Here is a 15168-nt window from a genome sequence, read left to right on the forward strand (position 1 = left end):
ATCTGTCTCTTTGTCTCTCTCTGTCTGTCTGGCAAGCACAAGCGTCCTATAGCAACACCCCCCTCCCCAAAAAAAAAGAAAAATTACCTACCATAGTTCAAGACACATTGTATATCATGTAATTCACTTAATGCTTTCAAATCGTGTTTTTTATTTAGCCCTCACTATAACCTTATATGGGATGTAAATATCACTCTTTTATTATTATTTAAGAGACTGAGGCTGAGAGGATTTCAGTAATCTGCTCAATGATACATTGCTGTAACATAACAAAATAGGAATTGAATCTGACCATACTAACTCTGGTTGTGGTGTGTTTTCCATTCCTTCAGGATATATGTAAAACTTTAGGAATAACTTTGCACTTATAATACACATGAATATAAATAATGGAACAAGTCTGTTTTAACTGCAAAATAGAGTTAAAACACGGTAGTCTCAAATGTCATATAGAGAAATCGCTGAATCCATGCATAAACACATATGCACACACACACAAAGGGATTTTAAAAAGTTTTTGGAAAAGTGAAATTAAAGTACAAATTTTATACACATAGATAGTGTTTTCTAATACACATTTTCTATGAACTTTTTGAAGACTGTGTGTATGTGTATATATTTCCTAAGTTTTATTTTTAATATTTAAAAAAACTTTGTAAAATCTCTCTCACACACATACACACAAAAACACACACACACAGATATATTTAAAATTCTATTCCTTTTATAGTTAATTATTATGGTACATTTCAATTCTAAGTTTTAAATTTTGAGGCCTTAAGACTTTGGTTCATATTTTTTTTATAGGCAATTCCTTTCTAGACTACCTTTTCATGCCCAGAATATTTGAACTCTCAAGAACTAAATATCTAGTATGTAATCAAGGTGCAATTTATTTGTATTGTATTTTTCAGACCCCCTTACAATTCTAATAAGATTATTTTTTAATTAAAATAAAATTACACATATACATCTTAAACATTCCATTTAATGAATTTTGTCAATTTTATCCAAAATGTAATAAACATTTGAAACAAGATAAAAAATCTTATATCCCCCCCAGAAAGTTTTCTCATGCCCCTTTTAGTAAATTCTCCTTCATATTCATCAACTTTTCTATCACCATTGAGTAGTTTTGCTTGTATTTAGATCTCATACACAGGGACTCATGTAGTGTGTATTATTTTGCTTGTGTCTTTTTTTCATAATATTGTTAAAATATTTTCAAGTTATTGAGCGTAAAAAATTCAGGCTCTTTATACCTAACTAGTATTTAATTAGATGTATATATAATATATATATATATATATATAGTCCATTTTAGGAAATGATTATTATCAATAAGGTTGCTCTAACCATAAACAATTCTGGACATATTTGTTTTATAAATGTCTATCTTTTTTTTTTTTGACTGAATACCTACATGTAAAATTGCTACGTCACAGAGATGATATTTGTTTATCTTTATAAAAGCCAACAATAGAAAGCCTAGTCACCTATATTCTCATAAAAATTTGATAGATACTTTTATATTTTATTATTTCCAATTGGTATGTAGTAGTATCTCATTGTGATTTTTATTTGTGCTCCCTTAGTGACAAATCATTTTGACAACCTCTAGCATGTATTCATGTATATTCTTTGGGATCAGCAGATGGTGTAGCAATTACATTGCTTGACTCTCACACGGTCGACTACGGTTCAAGTCCCAGACCTTGTGGCTTGAAAATCACTCCAAGAACATGTGTGTGCATACCCGAAATCCCATAAGGAGTAGGGAGAAGGATCTGGAGTGTGGCCATCTCCCCCTAGGGGGTGATTTCTCACTTTCCTTCTCACTGTCTCTCTTCCTCTGGCAAGCACTCATGCCCTAAGGCAAAAACCTCCTTTAAAAAAATCTTTGGTAAATAGTCTATTCAAATGTTTTGCTTATGAAGGGTGTACAGAAATTTTTAGATATTTTAATATACGTTATTTTCCAGGTATGTATGCTGTAAATCTTTTTATTTTCTTCTTAATTTGTTACTTGTCTATTCATTTTCTTAATGGTGTTAAGGAGCAAAGTGTTTTCTTTTTAATGAACTGACTTTTTTTCCTTCTATTGTCAAGTATTTTTTGAGATCTGCCCAAATAATCCTTGCCTATTTCAATGGTTATAAAAGTATCTTATGGTACTAGCAGGTGGTGTGGTGGTTAAGGGCACTGAACTCTCCGATGGCCTACTGCAGTTTCCGTCCCAGACCTTGTGGCTTGCTTGCTCTCTCTCTCTTTCTCACTCACTCTCACTCTGTCCCTCTTTGGTCAAATTAAAGTAAATAAATAAATAAATAAATAAGATTAAATATTTTTTTAAAAAAAGTACCTTCTTATATGATAGAAGTTTTATATTAGGCTTATAATTATCTCAGATTAATATTCTTTTCCTTGCCATAGGGTGCATGTTATTGCTGGAGAGATACAGAGAGAGGAGAAATGAGAAATCATCCTTGAGGTGGGTCAGTCATGCTACAATCTCTCCTACTCTGTTCTCCTCTCTGGATTTTGGGTATGTATGCACACACACCTGATGTGAACTGCTGGGTCTAAGACTCGAACTGTGGTTGGTCATGTGTGAATCCAGCACCTTAACCACCAAGCTGTCTGCTGGCACTCAGATTAGTTTTTATGTACGGTGTAGAATGAAATTGAGATTTCTATTCCACATATGGATAACCACTTATTTCAGCAATATTTATTTTTACAAAAACTTCCCTTATCAAATCAACTAGTGACCTTTGTTGAAAATCTTCTATTGACCATACATGTATGCTTATATTTACTAATTCATTATTCATTTTGCTTGATAACCACTTTTTTTTGGGGGGGAGGGGGAGGTTTATGCTATAGGGTGCACGCACTCGCCAGAAAGACAGAGAGAGACAGAGAGATAGAAAGCAAGAAATCACTCCCCAGGGGGATGGTCATGCCACAATCCCTTCTCCTCCATTCTCCTCTTGGTATCTTGGGCACGCGCGCACACGCGCCCAGCATGAGTTATGCCAGCAGATCTGGGACTCAAACTGTGGTCGCTACATGGGAGTTCAGTGACATAGCCATTATGCTAACTGCTGGTCCCGATAACCACACTTTCTTGATTATTGTAGTCTTATATAGTGAATCTTTCAGTCAGGTACTATTAATTCTCCAGGTCTATTTTCTTGTCCAGTATTGTTTAATTATTCTGCAGCCTTTGCATCTCCATGTAATTTTAGAATAATGTTGTTTATTTATTTAGAAATAACTTCTGGGGGTTTATATAGTTATTGCATTACTTATATATGTTAGTTTAAAGACAATGAACATTTTAACAACTTTGAGATTTTTAATCTGTGAATATGAAATATCTCTCCATTTCTTAGACATTATTCAGTTCTCTCACCACTGTTGTGTGGTCTTAGTGTTGGTAGCTGCTATTTGAAAACTTTTTCTTATCAGCAGTAACTAAAGTGGATTTACTCAAATGTCCACTGCTGGTCTCCAGTCAAAGCTTCCCATCCTAACCTGCTGTCTTCCATGTGCTTATTTATGTTACCACAGTATTTGCACTTCTTGGTAAGCCTTTAGAGGGTGGGTTCTTCTTGGTGGATCATCCAGACATTCTTAATAAAAGCTCTATGTGATGTACAAGAAAATAGTTTCTTCTGCATAATCAAAGGAAGTGGATTGTTGGAAGACAATGATCATAATAATATGGTTTGATCTGTGATGTTGAATAAAGCTGGACAAGATTCTGGGGAAAAAATCAATTTTTACTCCGTGTATGTACAGATAGCAATAGTATCGCAGTATATGTTATACAAAGTTATCAATTTTGAAGGTCCTCTATTTTCTTCTGGGAGGTTTACCTTTCTGGGAGGTTAAAATCTGTATCAGTATATGAATTCATGTGAAAGCATATTTAACAAAGAAAGCAAGTTTTAAATATTACAGTTATATTTCTCCATATTTACAATACTTAAATGTGGGGATGTATTGTTAATGGTGCTTAACAATTTGAATGACTATAAAACACTGCATATTGTGTGTAGTTTATATTAATTATCTTGAGTACTATAGCATGAAAAAATATGTGTTCTGCTGTACAATCAGTTTTTGGTGCCAGTGATTTTTAATCTTGGCTGCTCTTTGGAATCACCAGCTGGTTTTAATAAATACTGGTCTTTGGGACCCACCCAAGAGAATTTGATTTAATTGATGTGGGTCATGGTTTGGGCAAAGGGTATTTTAAAATTTCCTCAGGTGACTTTAGTGTGTAGTAATTTTAAGAACTTCTGTTTTAGACCTTATTCATAATTTCTCCTATACAATGTGTGTTTGTGTGTGTGTGTATCCCCTCAAGGGAGATTTTAAATGCAGAACAAGCTTATATAGTTTATATTTGTAATTTTTACAAGTAATGTCATGGATCAAAAAGTTAAATAACTTGGAAGCATAAAATCTGTATAACCTTACATAAGGCAATTAACCTTTCCCTGTTACCGTTTCTGCATGCCAGAAATGGAAATCTTAGCAATGAACTTATTCTTAACTTGTACTTGTTAACAAATAGGCACAGATCTCTTTCAAACACAAAGTATGACACAATTGTTTTAATATAGAAAAAACTATTTTTAAAAAGCATAAAAACATCTATTAAATTGATACTCAGTACCAATTGCTAACTTTTTACAATCATGGACAATTGTGCTGCTCATAGCAAGTGTTGTCATATGATATTTATCAAATCCAATCCAATCTTTCTTACATTCTTATATTCCAAAACTTTTAAATGTTACCTTAAAATAGTCCAAGCTACATATGGCAAGGAGTAAATAAAACTATTGTTTATATGAATAGCAGTACTTTCAGAGGAATTTATTTGCATTGTCAAAATGAAATAATCACCCAAAACCTTCAGTGCAAACCCCACATTTTCAGTGGTAATTACTTAAATACTAATAATCCTAACACATTTCTTAGTAGACTGAGATGTGCAGAGTGCTGCTACATTATAACTTTTGCAAATTTTAAGCCAATTTTAAAACCTAAAGTTAGATATTACATATTCAGAGAAGATATATTATAAAACACAGCACCCAACACAGTGACACAGGTTAGGTTCTGAGCAATAATTAGTAGGAAGGCAGGAAGAAAGAAAGAAAGGCTTTTTTTATTTTTAATTTTTGTATAGAAAAATGCATTTGAAGTCTATCATAAGAAATTCTTTAATACAGAAATCCAGCTGGATCTAGATATACATTCCTCCTTTGCTTCTAAAACCTCTCTAAGATTGGAGAAATTACATAAACTTTAGAATTCATTTTTCTCTTTTATTTTAATAAATGTAATAATACTTTTTGAATATTATGAAGATTGATGTGATCATGTTTACGAAAATGCTTAGCTAAGTGCAGACAGTGGAACAGTGGTAAATGTGATGCTCTGAGAGACAATCCACATGGGGATTGCCAGTTCAAGCCAAGAGACTTGCCAGAGTACACTAAGCACATGCATGCCCATCATCTTGGGCTGCTATAGGCTGAGGGTGGACTGTGGTGTCAAGACTGCTAGGGTGTTGTTCATTTCTATCTCTCTCTCTTGCTTGCTCATAAAAAATAAATAAATAAATAAACTTAAAAAGTGATTAACTATGTACGATGAGATACTTTCTAATCCCAGTTATATTAGTTAGGGTAAAAAAAACTAAAGAGCAACTAGTTCTGAATATGCCATATTAAAAAGGGAAGCCTCTTACACTGTGGGTGGAAATGCAAATTAGTACAACCTCTGAGGAAAACAATATGAAATTCCTCAGAAACCTATAAATAGAACTACCATATGACCCAATAACCTCACTCCTTGCTATTTACCCAAGTAATAAGAAAAAGACTGAGCTGAAAAGACACTTGCACAACCATGTATACTGCAACATTGTTAACAATTGCTAGGACATTGAATCACTGTAACTGTCCTAAAATTGATGACTGGATTGAAAAATTGTGGCACATAGATACAATGGGATTTTACTTGGACATAAGCAATGAGACCATATCATTTTATTCAAAGTGCATGAATATAGATGACTTAATGTTGAACAATGTGAGCCAAACTTTGAAAGAGATACACTGTATAATCCCACTCAATGTATACCAAATGTTTGCACTCTACAGCAAGGAAAGATCTAAAGATATGATAGTAGGAAGGATAAGTGTCAATACCAGAGACTGTAAAGGAGGGCAGTGGGTGGCAGATAGTGGGTGGCAGAAGGTGGATAAGAGGGGCAGAAGGAAGAAACATTTAACAGACAATAATGTGAAGTTCTCAGAAAAACAAACAAAAAAGCACCATATTCTAAAAAAGAAATACAAAATTATTTTAAAAATGCTTAGTTAAAGGGTAGTAAAATAATCAGTTGGAAAAGCACTTGTACATCCACATGTACTGTAGCATTATGCACAATTGTTAAGACATGGAGTCAACCTAAGTGTCCAACCACTGATGGCTGGATTGAAAAACATATGGCACACATAGGCTGAAATACACTCATCCCAAAAAGAACAAAGAGATTCTGTCACTTGATTCAAAGTTAGTTAACCTAGAATTAGTGCTAAGTAAAATAAGTCAGGCTATGAAAGATAAACATTGTATATACCATTCATTATATACTGAGCATCTGCTTATTGTGGGAGAAACTGAAAGATTCAAAGACAAAATAATAAAGAGAGCAAGGGTAGATAACATAACTGTGGAGAGTAAAAGAGCAAAAAAGTGTTTAACAGACACGAGAATATAAGGTTCTTTGTTGTAATGATATATATGATTATGTCCTTGATTCAAATATCACACACTGCATGCATGCTTTAAAAAATCATATTGTATACCATAAAGCTACATAATAATTAAATGCAATAAAAATAAAAATAGGATTAAAAATTAATAAGTGAAATAAATAGGGCTCTACAAAAGAATAGAATTATAAAAATATAGATTAATATGTTAAATAAAGTAATATATGTAAATATACTTTTTAAAATGCTTACCCAAGGGGAACCAGCAGTTAGCATAATGGCTATGTCGCTGGACTCCCACGTAGTCGACCGCGGTTCGTGTCCTGGACCCGGTGGCTTAAAACTCACGCCGGGCGCGTGTGCGTGCGTGCCCAAGATCCCAAGAGGAGAATGGAGGAGAAGGGATTGCGGCGTGACCATCCCCCCTGGGGGGTGATTTCTCGCTTTCTGTCTCTATGTCTCTCTCTGTCTGTCTGGCGAGCGCACGCGCCCTACAGTGAAAATCTCTCCAAAAAAAAATGCTTACCCAAGAGCTGGGCTTGTATTGACAAGATGACATAATGGTTAAGGTGACTTGATCCCACATGGTTAATGTTGCAGTATTAATTCTGGCCACTGCAGCTTGACAACACATGCTGGTCATGAGTGCATGCATGCCCAAAATCCTCAAAGGAGGGAGAGAGAAGGGATTATGATGTGACCATCATCTCCCATAAAAAAATTTCTCTCTCATTCTGTTTCTCTGACAAGTGCATCTGCCACTGGTAAAATTAAGGGGGAGGGGGAGGTAGGCTCAATCCTCAGTAGATGTTCATTAATTAATTTTCATTATTGTACAAAAAATTGCTTTTGTTTTCATAATATTATTTGTGTCTGAATTCTATAAGATACATTTTGAAATAGAGAGTAACAACTACTACCAATAGTTGTTTTATTTTTCCAGCCTGAGAGTAATTACTTCATTATTCATTTCTAGTTTGGTCGAGAAGGAGGAGCTGATTTAAATATATGAAAGGGAAATATGTCTTAAATTGTGCTCTGAAGTTTACAATTTTATAATTGTTATGTTATTGAATTCATAACAATTGGATACTTAAAACTTTACTACTCAGTGTTTCATGAACAAAAGGCAATGTTATCCAACTTGTTAAAAATCCAGACCTCGGGATCAGCAGTTGGTATAATTGCTGTTGCTGGACTCCCAGGTAGTTGACCATGGTTCAAGTCCTGGACCCAGTGGCTTACACTCACGCTGGGCATATGGGCATGCGTCCCAAGATCCTGAGAGGAGAATGGAGAAGGGATTGTGGCGTAGCCATCCCCCTTGGGGGTAATTTCTTGCTTTCTGTTTCTCTATCTCTTTCTTTCTGTCAAGCACATGCACCCACTAGGAAAAATCTCTCCCCCCCCCAAAAAAAAAAAAAAATCCAGACCTACTGGATCACAATATTTATTATAACAAAATTTCCAGGGGATTTATATATATGCACATAAAATTTAAGAAGCCCTGTTTTAAACTATATGCAGTTAGATGTTAATCTTATTAAAATTTTAAAAATGTGTCATTTAAAACTTAAATAAGTTATTTCATGCATTAAGATTCTGTTTCATATGGACATAAATTAGGTTGGTTGTAAAAGGCACCAAGTCAGGAGTAGAGACACATTTAAATATATATATATATGCGATTTTATTTAACGATAATGAAAATTCATCAAATTCTTAAATTTTGAAAAATTCAGTGCCAGCCCATGGAATAGTGGTTATGTTGCTTGACTCCCCCATGACTGACCACACTTTAAGTCCCAGATCTGGCAGCTTGAAACTCATGCCTGGCACATGTGTGTGCATGCCCAAGATCCCAGGAGGAGAATGAAGGAGAAGGGATTGCGATGTGGTCATCCCCAAATGACTTCTCACTTTCCTTCACTGTCTTTGTGTCTTTATTTCTCCAGCAAATGCACATGCCCTAAGGTGAAAACCTCTAAAAAAAAAAATTGTAAAGTTTATCTATAAACTGTATGTGATACAGGCAGTGCTATGTCGTGAGTGTGACTGATCCTGCTTGGCTACAGAGCTTGGGTTGAATTGAGACATGAAGACTCTGTTGAAGGTGTCTCTTTCTTTCCCTCTCTTACTCTTCTCTTTATCTGTCATCTTATGAAGGAAATAAATGAGTGAAAGATTTGTGAATTCTTCAATCCAGTGAGATTGTTTAAAGTTTCGGTGAGATGGTGAAATGTTCCAGTTCTGTACACATGGAAGGCATTATTGTAATCTATGAGTTTGTGACTAGACAATGACCAGGATGTAAAAAGAGCAACTCATAGGTAGAGTATGAGTAAGAGCTCTTTAGGGAGGAAAAGCAGAGGACAGCCTTGGAGTTTGATTAACAATCACTTCTTTTTTGCTGCTTTATAGCAAAAATAGAAGGTGGGTTAGGTAGAAAATGTCCTAAAGGGTAGGATAGTTTTGAATAAGTTTTTTGTTTTCTTTTCTGACTGATTGAGTTGACTTTGCTTGGATGGTTCAATCAATTGTTTTGTGATTCGTTTGTGATAGAGACATGACCAATCACAGCATACAAAAAGGTGAAGCTTATTCACCACTGGCCTTCCATTTTTCTTAGGAATGCTTCTAAGTCAGTAACTGAATTAAAGTCTGAGAAAATGTTATATGTCACAGATTTAACATGACAGGATATTGTGAAGGATACCTTCATGTAAGCCAATAATGCAAACTCTGCTTATTTCCAATGCAGATAAAAAGACCTGTGGACCTCATGAATTCCAGTGTAAAAACAACAACTGTATTCCAGATCACTGGCGATGTGATAGCCAAAATGACTGCAGTGATAATTCAGATGAAGAAAACTGTAGTAAGTAACACATGCCTAATAATGTTGCAAGCTTGACAGCCCACTCAATAAGTAGAATGGCAATTCTTAGTTCCGTTAGAGTATAAATTTGAACCTATCTGTCCTGCATCTCACATTTTAATACATATATTCACATTTGGACAAGAATATTCAGACTACAGTGACCTGAATCTCAAATGGTAGAATTATTGAAATGTTCATTCTGGGAGTTATTTTCTTACAGTTCTCAGAATTGGCATGAAAGTGTCATGAGGTTTAATGCAACCCATTAGTATGCAATGAAGGAAGCTCTTGATGCAAGTTCTTACAATGAGCTGAGTGGTGTGGAGACAGTACAAAACATCTCATTCTTTAATGGATGGCACTCATTTCATTTCAGTCTCAAATCCTTTTACACTATAAATTCACCCATGAGCATCTTTCAGTGAAATATCATTTATTCTCTGGAGTGGTGAACACCATACGTATTGAGGATGCTTTTCTCTGAAAATAGAATAACACTATTATTATCCTCTGCCTCTTGCATTTTTTATGGAATAAGTTTAAAAACAATAATTACCAAACTACTTTATTATCTAAAAAGTATACACTATGTAAAATTGTCATAGTATTTCTGTATTCCAACATTAATTTCTGAATATATTTCACAACCACTTCTATGCATGGTTGTTTAAACAAAGAAAGCAATATAACTATATTTAAAATAAGATAATAGTCAAATTCTATTTATTAAATATTTATAGTTGGCTACTTTTGAAAAGGATTTGATGCAGATTAGTAACAAGGATGTCTATTATGAGAAGAATCTCATTGGACTAAAAGCATTCATTTCCCAAGAGGCAAAAGACTAAATTTACATAGGAAAATGTCGCATTAACGTGTAATTAGTAGTGTGAAAACCTTAATAAACTACTTGAGTATTTATCTTGCAAAGTATCAACTAGTGTTTTGAATGACTTTCAAAACAATTCCACCTGATTTGAGAATTAAGTACATTAACTATGAGATCTCTGGATCTATACAATTATGAAAGACTATGAATATGGGAACTTTTATAACACCCTTTTCATACAGTTATCTGATCATGGTCTTTTTTTTTTTTTTGAGAGGATTTTTTTCTTTTTCTTTTTCTTTTTCTTTTTTTTTTTGTTATAGAGCACATGCTCTCACCAGAGAGACAGAGAGATAGAAAGTGAGAAATCATCCCCCGGGAGGATGGCCACGTCGCAATCCCTTCTCCTCCATTCTCCTCTCAGGATCTTCGCCATGCGTGCACATGCACCCGGCGTGAGTCCAAGTCAAAGGGTCCGGGACTTGAACCACAGTTGACTACATGGGAGTTCAGTGACATAGCCATTATGCTACTGCTGGTCTCAATGACCATAGTTTTTAGAAGAGTAAGGAACATTGCAGAGTCATCACAATGTTTTAGATTCGTTTAATCAGCAGTTTAAAAAACCTTTATGTTTCAAGTTTTCACACCTATGCAGTGACTGAAATCAAAATCTGATTGGGTGGCCTAGTATACCTGATCCTGGCTATCAGACTGTGCGTGTGGCAGGAGTGGGAAAACCATACAGTGAGATCATGTAAAAGCTGTCTTTCTTTTTCTCTTTTTCTCTCTGTTTCTCTCATGAAGGAAAAAAGAAAGAAAAAAGGAAAGAACTTAAAAAAAACTATTAGGATGAAGATGATAGGAATGAAAAGTAAATATAAATAAATGATTATGTGTGTGTGTGTGTGTATATATATATATATATATCTATATATATACACATATCGTAATTTCTTTTGATACTAAAGCTTAAATACACAAGTGTGTACTTAGCTCAGGTTTGATATATTTAGTATTAGTTATCCACAGACACCTGGAGGGAATGCCTTTGTCTGAAGGATATTGAGAACAGATAGCAGGTGAGAGATCAACACTGAAGACTTAAATCTTGGAGAATCTTGTTCATGGGAATAGTTGAAATTGTGTCAGAAGTTAGGCTTCTTGAGACCAGCACATGGTGCAATGGTTAGGTCACACTGGACTCTCATGTAGTTGACCAGGGTTCGAATTCTAGACCCAGCAGCTGAAAAAAAAAAAAAAAAAGAATTGTGGTGCGGCCATCCCCGTGCCAGGGGTGATATCTTTCTTTCTGTATCTCTCTCTCTTTCTCTCTAGCAAGCACATGTGCTCTATAACAAAAACCTCTCTCTAAAAAAGAAAACATATGAAGTTAGGCTTCTGTTATATTAAGTAAAGAAAGAGAAGAATGAAGGTTGAGAGAGCTTGCTCTGAGTCTTCTGGGGTTTTCTGAGTAACTGAGTATCATTGTACTGAGATCTAGAAGTCTGCCTTTGATGCAAGGAAGGAAGGAGAAAGAACATTGACTCCCACCTGTCACTGTGGAAGTTCAATGTTAAATCATTATAGTTACAGAGCCCCTATGAAGAAGCAGAGAAGTGCCTGTGATATCAAGCATCACAGTTCAAAATACTGTTAAGTGTGGTTCTCTTTCCATTTCTGTTCACTTTGAGCTTCTTAACTAAGAAAAGTAATATTAATGAAATTACAGAGGAGGGGCTGGCAGGTGGCATAGTGGCTAAGGGTGTTGGATTCCCACATGATTGGCTGCGGTTCGAGTCCTGGACCTGGTGGCTTGCTTTCTCACTTTCCCCTTCCCTCTGTCTCTCTCTGGTCAAATTAAAAAAAATAATAATAACAAATGGAATTAAATAAATAAGTAATTCTTTAAAAAAATAAAGCTACAGAGGAGAGATGACAGTGAACAAGCATGAAGTATATTACAATTGTGACATGGACAAATAAAGGCATATACAAGATGGGATTAGCATATTAATAAGTAGTCAAATCATGGCACAATGACGTGAGTCAGAGCTCTACGAGTCAGACTCTGCTTTGCATCCAGAGACCACCTTCGATTTACTGGGCATGTGTGTGCCCATGATCTGAGCTGGCTGAAGCTGGGAACAGATTGTAACATCAAGACCCTGACTCTTTTTCTGTCTCTTACTCATATAATAAATAAACTTTTTTTATAAAGCATGTTAACATATTAAACTTTCAAGAATAATAAACAAATGTAAGAGCATGAAGACGAGTATCAAAGCGTATTAGCATGCTAAACGTGTAAAGTCAAGAAACATCAAGTGATCTAGAGAACAGGGCCATATTTGAAGATACCATCTTGAAAAAGATATTGTCTTTTTTATTGAAACTATTATGAATGATATATATCAATATATATGTATATATCCTGTTGCCTTAACACACATATATTTGCATATATATGTATATGTGTATTTACGTTAGATGTATAAAGTGCTAATTATGCTAATATAATTACATAATTATATTAAGACAATGCTATATTGTCATCATATATTACAAATATCATTGGCTAATGATAGGCAATGTGGTTTATATTTGGCAACTACTATTAGCCATTTATTAAGTAGGAAACACACCGAGCTAGTAAATAATAAGTCTTTTAGTTCAAAAAACAGGAGCGACATATTTTTAAAGTCTCTTTTGGACTTACTTGTTTGTAAATCTGATTTAATAAATTGACTTTTCAAATTGTGTTGGAAACACTCCAGTCTCAGATATGGAAAGAACTCAAGTAGTAGTGTAGCTATTAACTGCCAGCTATGTTTTATATTTAATGGCCTTTCTACTTTTTGATATTTACGTGGCATAATTAGTCCATTGTCATTTCATTGTCATCTGCTCATCATTTCCCTTGTCAAGAGTTCAGAAAGGGTATTTTCTTCGGCAATAATTTTTGCTCTTAAAATCAGAAAGTTTAATTGTCATTGGAGTTTTTAAAATCTGGATCCAAGTTTTAGAAATACTTGTGAAATCTCAATACATATACTATATCAACAAAAAATAACAATACACGGCATGCAAGCCTTCTAAGGAATTGATGTGTGAAATAAATTCATGTATTTGCATTATTAAGAAATAGCTAACAATCCAATAGATTTAAAAATACTGAGGCACTCGATGAACTAGATTAAGGTTTATATAGAGAAACAAGCTGCTTCTGCTTTATTTGAATTTCTAGTGCTTTCACACTGAATTTATATCAGAAGATTATTTGTATAGGATGTCAATTATACTAATTGTATTTTTTAAATTCCCAGATGCTTACACCCACATTCATATAACTCTTGATCTTATTAACAAAGGTTTATGATAATATACTCAACAGAGAAATGAATCTGGGAGTGTTTATGCTCTGCCATTAACTCCATAGGTTTAAAAATCATTGTTATTTTCTGAATTCTGTTTTCTTCCGCCGTGTGCAATATGGATTTCAAAGCTCTTCAGTCTGAGACTGGATGTCTTTGGCTCCATTAATACTAAAGGAAGTGACCAGTCTTTATGATGCTATTTCTTATTCTTATTCGTATTAAAGAACCCAGATTAACCTTCCAAAACATGGACTGCATGCTTTGCTAGTCTTCTTGGTTGCCAGGCTGGCCTGTCTAGATAAAATTCATGGCAAACCTGGTGAATCGTTCATGCGTAGGTTTCCCCACCTGTTTTGGTCCGAGAATATATAGGTAATAGATAGAACTAGTGTGGGAATGACATTTTAAAAATACTAGAGCAAATAGGAGCCTCAAAATTTCTTTCCAGATGGGTTAGCTTTCAAGTATATTCTTTTTGTTCTTTTACACAAGAAAAATGCTAACTATCATGCCAAACTCTGAAAATTGTTTTTAGATTTTATCTAAAAGATTCAAAGTAAGATAAGTGATAAGAGAAAAGAATCCCCTTTTCTCATAACTGAATTGCATTTTCTTCAAGAGAAAATTTCTTTTTGAACTATCTAGTGGCACAAGATTATGAGGTATAAAAAGGAAAGTTAGAAATAGGCTAGCTCCACGATTCCTTGAAGGCATTTGTGCATGTATACATAACGCAAAACATGACAGAAACACACAGAATTTCTATTTGCACCAAAACCTCTTCCACCCCTCCCCCAAAATCAATCTTTGTATCCTCATATTGAAACAGAATAATTCATAATGTTAGGATAAAGTCTCTAGTACAAGTGGTCTGTGGAACTATTGGACAAGTGCCTTAATAACTGGCCACATCATTTCTTATAAACTTTCATCTGTGATTTCATCGTCTCTCTATAGTCAAGGGACCAAACCCTGGGAAATCATTTCTGTTTACTACTTGATAAGTTCACTTGGTTTTAATTAGGATAAAAGCAAATTAGAGGGGATGGCAGGTGGCCTGGGGTTAGGTCACGAGTCTCACATGGCCAACCATGATTTGAGTCCTGGACCTGATGGCTTGCTTTCTCATTTTCCTTATCCTGAGAATGTGGCCTATAGCAAAGTTTAAAAATTATAACAATAATTAATAAAATTAAATAAATATTTTTATGAAGCAAATTAAAATATTAGAGGTAGAATTTATTCCATCCATGTCACCCCCAGACCCATGAAAAG

The 15168-nt window shown here is 34.5% G+C and overlaps 1 protein-coding gene across 1 annotated transcript in view; it reads left to right on the top strand.

Annotated features, from left to right (window-relative positions):
• LRP1B (LDL receptor related protein 1B) overlaps positions 1-15168 on the top strand; it is a 1871701-nt gene that overhangs the window by 1690373 nt on the left and 166160 nt on the right. Inside the window, exon 71 of the mRNA XM_027765590.1 lies at positions 9568-9684. Coding sequence (XP_027621391.1) covers positions 9568-9684 — 117 coding nt within the window. The remainder of the gene's footprint in view (positions 1-9567; positions 9685-15168) is intronic.

The sequence above is a fragment of the Tupaia chinensis genome, unplaced genomic scaffold, assembly GCF_000334495.1.
Source record: "Tupaia chinensis unplaced genomic scaffold, TupChi_1.0 Scaffold138757_1, whole genome shotgun sequence".
NCBI classification, from domain to species: Eukaryota; Metazoa; Chordata; class Mammalia; order Scandentia; family Tupaiidae; genus Tupaia; species Tupaia belangeri.